An 11,465-nucleotide genomic window follows, 5' to 3' on the forward strand; every position below is an offset into this window, starting at 1 on the left:
TCCCTGAGGAATCGCCACACTGACTTCCACAATGGTTGAACTAGTTTACAGTCCCACCAACAGTGTAAAAGTGTTCTTATTTCTCCACATCCTCTCCAGCACCTGTTGTTTCCTGACTTTTTAATGATTGCCATTCTAACTGGTGTGAGATGGTATCTCATTGTGGTTTTGATTTGCATTTCTCTGATGGCCAGTGATGGTGAGCATTTTTTCATGTGTTTTTTGGCTGCATAAATGTCTTCTTTTGAGAAGTGTCTGTTCGTGTCCTTTGCCCACTTTTTGATGGGGTTGTTTGCTTTTTTCTTGTAAATCTGTTTGAGTTCATTGTAGATTCTGGATATTAGCCCTTTGTCAGATGAGTAGGTTGCGAAAATTTTCTCCCATTTTGTAGGGTAGGAAGAATCAATATCATGAAAATGGCCATACTGCCCAAGGAAATTTATAGATTCAATGCCATCCCCATCAAGCTACCCATGACTTTCTTCACAGAATTGGAAAAAACTACTTTAAAGTTCCTATGGAACCAAAAAAGAGCCCGCATCACCAAGTCAATCCTAAGCCAAAAGAACAAAGCTGGAGGCATCATGCTACCTGACTTCAAACTATACTACAAGGCTACAGTAACCAAAACAGCATGGCATTGGTACCAAAACAGAGATATAGATCAATGGAACATAACAGAGCCCTCAGAAATAACACTGCATATCTACAACTATCTGATCTTTGACAAACCTGAGAAAAGCAAGCAATGGGGAAAGGATTCCCTATTTAATAAATGGTGCTGGGAAAACTGGCTAGCCATATGTAGAAAGCTGAAACTGGATCCCTTCCTTACACCTTATACAAAAATTAATTCAAGATGGATTAAAGACTTAAATGTTAGACCTAAAACCATAAAAACCCTAGAAGAAAACCTAGGCATTACCATTCAGGACATAGGCATGGGCAAGGACTTCATGTCTGAAACACCAAAAGCAATGGCAACAAAAGCCACAATTGACAAATGGGATCTAATTAAACTAAAGAGCTTCTGCGCAGCAAAAGAAACTACCATCAGATTTTCATGCATTTCTATCTATTTTTCACACATGATTATACACAGAAATTCTACTAGGGAAGAGGGGGAAGGAGATTAACAACATATTCCTTTATATAAATTATGGGTAAGTTTATCTATGATTTTTACATGGAACTTGAGCATGCATAACAGTTCTAGTTGTTTCTTCTTGTACCAAAGTACAAAAGCACATCATCTTTGTATCCAGCCCCCTGTGTTCACGTCCCACATTGATGTCTACTGTGTTTGAGTTTCAGTGGCTTGCTTTTTGTCTGCAGGAAGCAAACCTTAGATATGATGAGGCAGAAAAAGCGAGTAAACAAACAAAAAACGTCCATCCTCCTTATATTACATGTGTAAATAACTGCTCATTAAATAAAATTAGATAGTGCAAAAGATAAAACAGGTATTATTTTGGAATAATTCGAACCCTGGACTGGGAGAGGTTGACATCTTGTATTACTGTTAACACCTAGACTTAGGACGTTCAGATTTTGTCATGTAAAATGGTGTGTGGGATTACATTCCCAGATGCAGAAATATGTTCCGTTCCATCACACCCACGAGCCTCTGAACAGTACACTGAAAGCTGGCATGAATAAGAACCATTTTACAAATGAAAAGCATAGCTAATGTGCTGATATGTGATGCATTAATTTAGTCATCTGGTGTTTCTTCAACTTAAAACATTATTTCCTTAATAAGGAGTTATGTCTTTTAAAAAGGGTTATTAGATGGGACTGTGTAGGTATGTAGATATCTTGTTTAATCAAAACTTTTCTTTGTAAATATTTCTACATTTCATTGTTTACAACCCAAATACATATTTTAAGAGCTTTATACCATAATTTCAAAAATGCTTTATAATCATTGCTAATATGGTTTGCTGGTGGGTTATAAAACATCTTGCCTTAAATTTACCTGTAATCAAAGCTTCCAGATATGGTGGACTAAGAATTTTAGCATTAGAAAAAATATAAATGAAACATTTATTTAAAATTTGTCTTGTAACAGAAGAACTAAGTCATAACAGATGTTTAACCAGATATTTAGAAGAAGGAAGGATCTTACTATTTTAAAGGACCTTCCAAAGTAACTTTTTTTTTTTTCAGAGTGTCACTCTGTCACCCAGCCTGGAGTACAGTAGTGTGATCTCAACTCACTGCAACCTCTGCCTCCTAAGCTAAAGCAATCTTCCCACCTCAGCCTCCTGAGTAGGTGGGACTACAGGTGAGCACCACCACTCTTGGCTACTTAAAAAAAAAAAGTAGATACAACATCTCACTATATTGCCCCAGTTGGTCTCACACTCCTGGACTCAAGCAATCATCCCACCTCAACCTCCCAAAGTGCTGGATTACAGTCACCCAGCCCAAAATGTAACTTAATAATGCAAAAAACTTCTCAGAAATGAGTCTGTTTTACAAATTCCAACTGTATTGTATTTTATTTTCCTGATTAGAATGGTTTCCTAATTCATATTTGAAGTAATAGTTTATAGAAAGCCCTGACAGCACTTAAAGTCCTCCTTGTTTTTTGGTGAGAAAACTCATTGGTTGACCCCTAATAAAATTAGCAAATTTAGAAGATAATTTATTTATTTAAAATGAATTGAACATTTCTTCATCATCCAACATTCATTTAGCTGGCATTATCCTAAAAAGATCAATGATTTAAAAAGAACATTTTAATTTTAATGTTTTAAGAAAGGATATAGTATCCAAATTTAGAGCGCTTCAATGTTAGTGAAAATTAATTCCACATTTCTTAAATAAAGATATTTTAAAAATAGAATACTTAACAGATGTTAAATTTATAGCATAGGAGTCTGCCTAGACAGTCAAGTCAAAGGGGAGGATAAGGCAATTGTCCAAAATGCTTAAGCCAAATAAAAACTCACGGCATAATTAAGACCAAAAATTAAACTCAGATTGAAATTCAGGCCAAAAATTCAATGAAAAAGAAATGCTTTTTGGATAGTGTCATCAAATTGGCTAGCTATATTAATTGGATCTATTGAATTAAGGTTCCTTTCTCTCTTCTACTTTGCTCGGGTGTAAGAGAACCCAGTAGTTCCAAGGGTGTGGTTTTACTGGCAGACAGTGGGAGCTACAAGACCTGATTTTATTGCTATTTCTCCCATTAACAGTTGGATGACCCTCAGCAAGAAAGTATACTTAGTGGGTTTCTTCTTTTTACAAAATGAGACCCTCTAAATTCCTTTCCAGCTCTGAAGTGTTATAAACTCCTGAAATAGTAAGATTACAGCTATGTTTGTGTGTGCATATGTGTTGTGAAATAGAACACTTACAGCTGTATGTGTATGTGTGTGGTGTGCCCAGCGTTCAACAATACGATATTAGCCTAAGGACTTCACTAATATTTAACACTCACTCTAAGTTTAACTAGGTATTTGATTTAATTACAATAGCTTTTATAATTGTCTTAATAAATTAATCACACTTGATATAGGGAAGAAATTTTTTTCATGTCTTGAATTACACTGATCAGAATAACACCGGATAGTAACTATTTAATTTTATGAGTGCTCAAAATATGTGGTCCAAGGTATATTTCCATCCAACATGGTTCTGTAAGATGCCTACTGATGGTAAGAACTACAATGATGAATACTTTTGATGCAGAACACTTAAGTAGTTAGTATTTGTAAGTCTATTATTTGCAATTTTTAATTGTTTTAGTTACACCATCTGTGACACATTAATTCTTTAAGTTCAGCTGGCATATTTTAGCTTTGTGTCCATTACCTACCTTTTTAGTGCAACAAATGTCTTCATAATACTTAGGCACTATCTTAATAAAGTTCATTTCTTACCTTTCCTTCCATTATTGAATAAATTGACAATACAGCCAAGCATCTATAAAGTATTTTGCCACTACACCACAGTATTCTTATCTTTTTCAATATAATAACATAAAATCCTGTAGTTTCTCAGTGACTTGTCTAACAGCTCTTTTCCAATTGTTTGTCCCATATTTTCCTCTGTTAGCTCTGTTTTTCTGCTTTTCACAATACCATTTCTTTTTACCTATGAAAATTTCATGATGATAATGATAGTATTTATGCTATTGTTTTGTTTTAAGGTCAGCTACCTCTTTTCTATAATCGAAATCAATAGCTTCTCACTTGTTCTCATACCACTTTACCTCTTGAGTACTACAACATTTAAATATCTCCCTCATCTGACCCACCCCGCCATACACACAAGTATCCTAGAGTTCCATTGTTTTTAACTTAAGCCATTTGTTATGATACTACCTTGGGCATACCTATCCCCTTGTGTTAAGTATGCTTTCAACCTTACTGAACTTCATGTACAGCAAAAATATCCTGGCACAACTGAAGAAACTGCATCTTTAAGAAGCCTATAAATGAATTCTTTAAACAATGTAAACAACTGCTCCATTGTTAAAATATTTAAACACATCATGTCAATGTTAATAGACATTTCAATGCTTCATCCCTGACAACTACTATTCCTTTCACGTGTATTGAAGTAAAATAATATTTTGTATAGAGATTTTAAGTAGTTTATTAAGCGATGAACAATAAAATGAGAATGAGTGTACACGGGAAATCCTTTGGGTTATTAATGTATTTAATATTTTTCCCATGTCTTTGAATGACAAATGATAATGTTTCTATTATGAATAATAATTTAATTAGCATATATGATGCCTCCCCAGGGGTTTAATTATCAAGTGCATCATCATAGTTTCAAAATAGACATGACAGCTATTGACTCAAAATTTGCTTTATTGAAAACTTCCATAATGTACTTTTATATGACAGATTCTACTAGATTATTAAATTTATGTCGTGAATGAATTATTCCAAGATAATAAGCAACAGTATTTTCTATACCTACATTAAATAATAGTCCAAAAATAATAGGGTGTATTATCACCAAATATACAGCTTTCAAAAGCTGGTTCAAAATCTTAATCTTTCTTTGTACACCAGGAAAAACTTCCATAATCTACAGATTTCAGTTATTTACCGAACTTCAATTTATGCCATGAAGAAGAGAGCACAGAATGGGGAAAAATGAACAGGGGCCAAATCTGGGCTTAAATCTTGGCCCATCACTTTCCACGTGGCATGGATTTGCCACTTGTTGTCTTTGAGTTTCAGTTTTCTAATCTTCAAAACAGTGAGAATCATGCTTCCTATAGGATTATTTTGAAGTAAAGCACATGACTCATGGTAGGAGTTTAGCAAGCAGTAACTTATTATAATTATGATTACAGTTCAGGTACTATGGTAGGGGAGGCAGTATGACAAGTGATGTTCATGGATTTCTAAGCATATTCACTTTTTTTGAGATAGGAAATAGACATATTTGATTATTTAAATGGCATGCTTTTAATTACACCATTATATAATACACATAATTATACTATGCTATCACTAAACAGAACCACACACACACATACCCCACACACACATTACTACAGAAAAACTAATCTATACAAAAAAGTTTATACTTCACTCTTCTAAAATTTCCAAACCACATTTCATGTACCCCTTTGTCTTCTTTGGTATGTCCTGCAGTTATAAAATAGTAATTATTGCCACCTCTATTTTATCTTGTTAAAAGAGATGTATTACCTAAGATTGCATATTACTTCTAGACATACCTAAGTTTTTCTTACTCCTCTTTCACTATCTCAGGGTAATACTCTACAGTTGTTTCTATAAAAATGTAATTATTTCTAATGATTCAAACCTGAGTCACATAAATAACATGGTTAAAAGCCACATAAAGAAAAAATACTATTGATTTGTGGCAACCATCATTCAAACATTGTTGATTTATAGTGCCACTTTTCATTTTGAGTTTTTATTGACAATTCACAAATAAGTTTTTTAAAACATATGTGAAGCCTGTCTATGAATCTCCTTCTTTTGATTTAGGTATTTGATTTAATTACAATAGCTTATATAATTTGCTTTTTTGTTCCATCAGAATATAACATAATTTGCTTCATTATAGGTTTAAATTGCTATCTTTATATTAAAATTTTATTTCTTAATATTGAAACATTGAAAACTCTCTATTGAAGACTGATGTTGACTGCTAAATTAAAGAAATTCAGAGTGAAAACTTCAACATTCTCCAAAGAGCCTAGAGTTATCTCCAATGATATCTTTCCGTGGAAATAAAAATTAGTTAATGGTAACTCGGCTTGTCATAAACTAAAAGTCTGTTATATGTCACAGATTTGAATTAACATTCCCCTAAAGTCATCTTGCAAATTTACATGGCTCCAAAAAAGAATGTGGATGATACTCTGCAAAGCAGTCACCTGTTATTAGAGACAACAAAATACACCAAATAATGTCTTTCAGTGATAGTGTGGCTATTATAACTATTGTGTTCAACAGCATATATGTTTGAAATAATTTTTTCAAAAAACTATAAAATAATTTATGTGAAGAAAGAAAATGTAATAAGAATCCATAAATAATTCAGATGATAATTCATCAATAATTGGTTACTCTTCGTGTAGTCGGTTAATCTGAGTAAGCAATGAAGTTATAATCTCGTGGAATGTGTGATTCCTTCTTATATTGGGGCCACAGTCATTCAGCAAATAAAATTTTAGTATCTATAAGTGTAATTTTGATACATCAATTAAAACCTAACATCAATATTTTATCTGTTCTAAAAAGTGAATGTTTTAAAGTTGTGATTAACAAGAACAAGTTTTTGTATCAAATATTTAATCATGTACTATATGCTGAAATAAGAGAGATCTACAAGTACCATTGGAATGAACATCATATAGATAATATAGTTTATTACTTTCATAAGCAATAACACTCATATTAATTTATATCTTCGTGATTTTTTGAAATCCAAAGAAAACAAAAATGCAGATGCACAAAAACACTTTAAGCTTATGTTCTGTATTTTATAAGGGAATTAGAAAAATTAAAAGCTTAAAAAAGAAAGTGGAATAAGAATTTAATTGGGAAAATGTTAATGACAGCCTAAAGCTGCACTAAAATTCTGAATAAAACATGGCTACTGCAACTGGACCAGGTTTCTTTATGAAGTTGTTTCTAATTCTAAGCTGCATATGTGCAGACACAAGTGATGTAGAATTTATGTGTTGGCCATGGTAAGTACACATTTTTTCTTGGATAGTCAGTTTTTTCTTAAAAATGTATAAAGAACTCTCACCTCATAATAAGTCATGAAAATTGACTGTTTTTCTTATCATTACATATTAGTATGATGCAATGCAGCATAACACATAAATAAACCACCTTTTAAAAACTTTAGCCTACTAAGATGGATTATAAAACATTAAGTGAAAATGAAATAAGAAATCTCCAAGTCAGGTAACTCTAAATGTTGGGTCATAAACAAGTTATATCTCCACTAAATTAATAAATATTCTGACCTCAGGACATTTTCCACAGGCCTGAGACACCTCAGAAGTCCAAACTCAATCACTAAACACACCCCCAATATACTTTAGCCATATGACTCTTAAGGAAACATAAACTCATTCCTACATCCCTACTTGTTCATTTTTCCCCCTGTGCAATCAATGATTTCTAAAAAGTAAAGACTTCATTGCTTTACTGTCTTTTGTAAAAACAAACAAACAAACAAAAACAACAAACAAACAAACAAACAAAAAACACCTCATGGTAGTTCCCTTAGAGTCCTTCCTGGAAGCCAATTCAAGGAAGCCTGGACGGAGGCGTGACACTTGGACTGGGAAGGTGGTGTAATCTGTTGCGAATCACAGCAGGTTCTGAAGTGCTGGAGAACCCACGTGTGCAGGGGCTGGAGAACTTTTCCACCGTCTCCCAGAGGAAATGCCTCATTTTAAAATAGGGGGCTGGCTGGAGCAAGGGGTGGGGGTGAAGGGTGGGCGGTAAAAAAAGGCAGAGGCGAAGCTTTCAAACCGTTCACGCATGTCTACCTGTGCTTATTTTCCCTCTATTTCGCCTCCGATCAACTTTATTATTATTATTATTATTATTATTATTATTATTATTATTTTCCTTCTATAGGAAGACTTAAGCAACCAGGATGCTGAACATCTCATAGGCTCAGGCTGGAACAAAGAAAATCGAGTTCCTAATACTGTATCTTACCCGTTGGAGGGATCACGTGTCCTGCTTTCGCTGGAATGCACTCTTCTCGCCCACGCTATAAAAATCTCTATTGTGCTTAGAAATTTCGCCTAGGTTAGAATATGCTCACAAAAAATTGCTTTTCATCCACCAGGAGAGCCACATTTCGACATATACAGATACAAATCTATTTACCTGCTGACCCAGTTACCACTGCAGGTAAATTCAATGTGTTGAAAGAGTATTGGGAAAGTAATTGAAAAGAGCAGGGGGAGGACCCCTGTGTCTTACCGATCCCCACCCCCATCGCTTTTTTTTTTTTTTTGTAATTCCTTTTGAAGGAGAACTTCGAAAGGAACGTGGGAGTCGCAGATGGTTCCTTTCTGAAGCCGATTCCTGGGAGTTGTGAAAGTGACCCCGTCTCTTCTCTGCCTCGAGCTGTGCCCTCTCGCCCAACCCGCTCGCTTTATGACTTGATGGGGAAGAGACAGCCAGAGAAGAGCGGGAGTAGAGGGCGGAGGCGGGTCCTTTATTCAGCCCTGATGGCCGAGAAGTAGTGTAAGGAAGCAATCTTGCAGCCATCTCCGTTATTATGAAGTCACACTATTTTAAAAGGCAATCTATACAGTCCCCCAACCCCCGCCCCCATTCTTGACTCTGCAAACAGTAAGATTAGAGACCACTGGTAGCCAATCTAATAGTCCACGAGCCAGGGTGCCACGATTACCTTAATGCTAATGTGCTTCCCTCCCTCTTTCCACGTCGAATCCGAAACACGTCCTGCATCCTTAATAACTCGGAGAGGAGGACGCAAGATCCTCAAGGGGACCCAGCGCTGGATTGGGAATAGGCAGGTTCACCAGCTTCTCGTGCCACACAAAGGAGATGTGTGGGCAGGAGTTGTCTAGCTGACAGGGAGGGAGGCAGGGTTCTCCCTGACTCCCAGGGAACACGCTCCCCCACTTCTTTCTGTCCTCCAGTCTTTCATGTTCCTTCGTCCCCTCCATCCCCCCAAACCCCACCCTTTCCCTTCAATCCCAGTCACATAAAAATCTTCTAATTGTATTTTTTCAAACAGACATCGAGACATTGATACAACACCTTCCAAGATAAAGAGACAAGTGCGTCCTGCCACAAGTGTGTGTGAGTGTGAGTGTGTGTGTGTGTGTCACGATCAAACACGCGCTTCATCCCTCAGACACCTCTGGGAAAAAAGCTGACTGGAGATACCCAAGATAATAACGAGGAGCTAAACCTAATTTCAGCGGAACCAATGGTCCCAGCACCAGCGCCCAGCATTTACCTTTCCTTTTCGCAGTATGTAACCCTTTAAGGTCTCTTGCCAGCTCAAGCTACTCGGTGCTCCCATGCACCCGCCCAGTTAGCACCCCATTTCCAAATGCTCTGCAACCTACCACATCTTCGCCGCCTCCCTCGGCCACCGCACAAGCAGCTCCCCGCGAGCGCCGAAGCCTCCCGCCCTGCCACCCCCGCCCCCGGCCGGCCTCTGGGGTCCCACACCTCGCGCGCCTACGGTCGCCGCGGCCGCACGCGGCTGGGCCCCCGCAGCACCCTCCGCCACGGAGCGAGCGTGCCTTACTCACATCGCCGGCGGGAGAAACTGCCCATGAGGTTTCGGAGAGCGTAGTCGTGCAGCTGCCAAGGGTTATTCCTTAAGTGTTCAGGGGTCCGCAGTGGAGTGGGCGCCAGGGTCCTCGGAGGAGGAGAAGAGGAGGGAAGGAGTAGAAGGTAGGAAGAACAGGAGATAGAGGGGAATCCAGGAAGGTGCCACGTTAGACCATGATGCCAGTGCCCTTCAGGTGGACGGCTGGAGAGGTTCCCGCGGGAAGCGGCTGAGGGGAAGCCCGAAGCGCCGGCGGGGGAGGCAGGAGCGCGTCCACTCCCCAGCCTCAGCCTGCCCAGCGCGCCGCGCTAGCGACCGCAGCAGCAGCGGCGGCGGCGGCGGCGGCGGTGGCGGAGGCGCAGCTCCCTCCCCGCCCCCAGAAGGCTCCACAGACAATAAATCCTGGGCGGAGAAGAGACAAGCAGGAAAGGCGAATCCTGCACCCAACTCCGTAACAACCCCCGCCCGTTGCCGCGCCTGTGCAGGGCGAGGATCCCCAGGGGCCAGGGCGCAGCGGGCGTCTCGGAGGGGCTGAGCGCTCCGCAACTGCAGGAGGCGGTGGCGGTGGCCCGAGTGGGCGGCTGCAGGTCCCGCCGGCGAGAACCCGCTGCACTGGGGCTGGGTGTCCGTGGCTTCAAGCCCGGTGTTCACCCGGAGTAGGGTCCTCCTCGGTGCAGTGGCTCGGCGCACAGGTGCCAGGATTGGCAGGCGAGGAGGCGCCGCTCATGGCTCTTGGCTGTGTCTCACCGCTCTCCCCGCCCCCTCTCTTTTTTCCCACCCCCTTTTCCGACGACACCAGCTGCAGCTGCTTCAAAGTGTGAAAAATGTCAAGGAGATTTTCCAATGATAGGAGGGGGTAACCATGTTCACAACCCTCGGTCTCTTTTTGAGATCCTCGCCTGTCCCTCTGACCTCTACTCCGGCTCCCCCAAATTATGAGAAGAAAAATCCCAGTCCTGCACAGGATTGAAACGCTAGCCTTCTCCCGGCTCCGTCACGAGAGGCTGCTTTTCGAGAACGGGACGAGAGGCCGAGCTCTCTGGGTTCCTCTCGCCTCCGTGGTGTTCGAGGCAGGTGGCACGAATCTCAGCGCCGGGCGGAGCGCGGCCGCCGGCTCCTCCCGCTCGCGGGCCAGCCCCGGGCGCTCGGGCAGCGCGGCGCGGCTTCCTGCAGCGCGGCCGCCTGAGCGGCAGAAGCGGCTCCCGGCCTGTGCGCCTGCCTGAGCGCCCCTGCACCCGCACTAGCTCAGTGACGCTGAGCTCGTGGCTCCTCAGGCTGCTGCTCCTGCTATCTCAGCAAAGAGGCGGCCGGGAGCGCCTCCTCGGGGTTTCCTCCCCCGCCCGCCTTGCCTGCTGCAGGTTGTTGGCTGCCAAGGAGAAAAGTCTCCGCGTGTGCGTCAGGTCGCTTCACATCAGTCATGGCAGCGAACCTTGTGCCTGCTCTCAAGTCCTCTCCTCATTCTGGGGTTGCGGCTGCTGCCCTGGGAGTGCACAAAAAGGGAAGGGTTTTCCCAACTTCCCTTCATATATCCACCGCCCCTCCTCCTGCCATGAACATTCTCTCTGACACACACACACACACACACACTCTCTCTCTCTCTCTCTCTCTCTCTCTCTCTCATATGCTCCCTTACGTAAAGGCACACACACTTTCTTCTTTTCTTC

General features: G+C 40.6%; 1 protein-coding gene across 13 annotated transcripts in view; it reads right to left on the reverse strand.

The window, feature by feature from the left end:
- Window positions 1-10,868, reverse strand: part of LRRC7 (leucine rich repeat containing 7) — a 571,260-nt gene extending 560,392 nt beyond the window's left edge. For 9 of the 13 annotated variants that reach the window (XR_010153504.1, XR_010153506.1, XR_010153505.1 and 6 more), the window contains exon 1: window positions 8,905-9,056. Coding sequence is in view for 9 of the 13 variants with exons in the window: in XM_063800431.1 (XP_063656501.1) it covers window positions 8,905-8,963 (59 nt within the window). In the remaining 4 variants the exon portion in view is untranslated. Of the gene's footprint in view, window positions 1-8,904; window positions 9,069-9,592; window positions 9,661-9,781 lie in introns of those variants that run through there. The other 4 variants (XM_063800447.1, XM_054684278.2, XM_054684273.2 and 1 more) reach the window with 4 other exon arrangements.
- Window positions 10,869-11,465: the final 597 nt, after the last annotated feature.

This window comes from Pan troglodytes, chromosome 1 (genome assembly GCF_028858775.2).
Source record: "Pan troglodytes isolate AG18354 chromosome 1, NHGRI_mPanTro3-v2.0_pri, whole genome shotgun sequence".
NCBI classification, from domain to species: Eukaryota; Metazoa; Chordata; class Mammalia; order Primates; family Hominidae; genus Pan; species Pan troglodytes.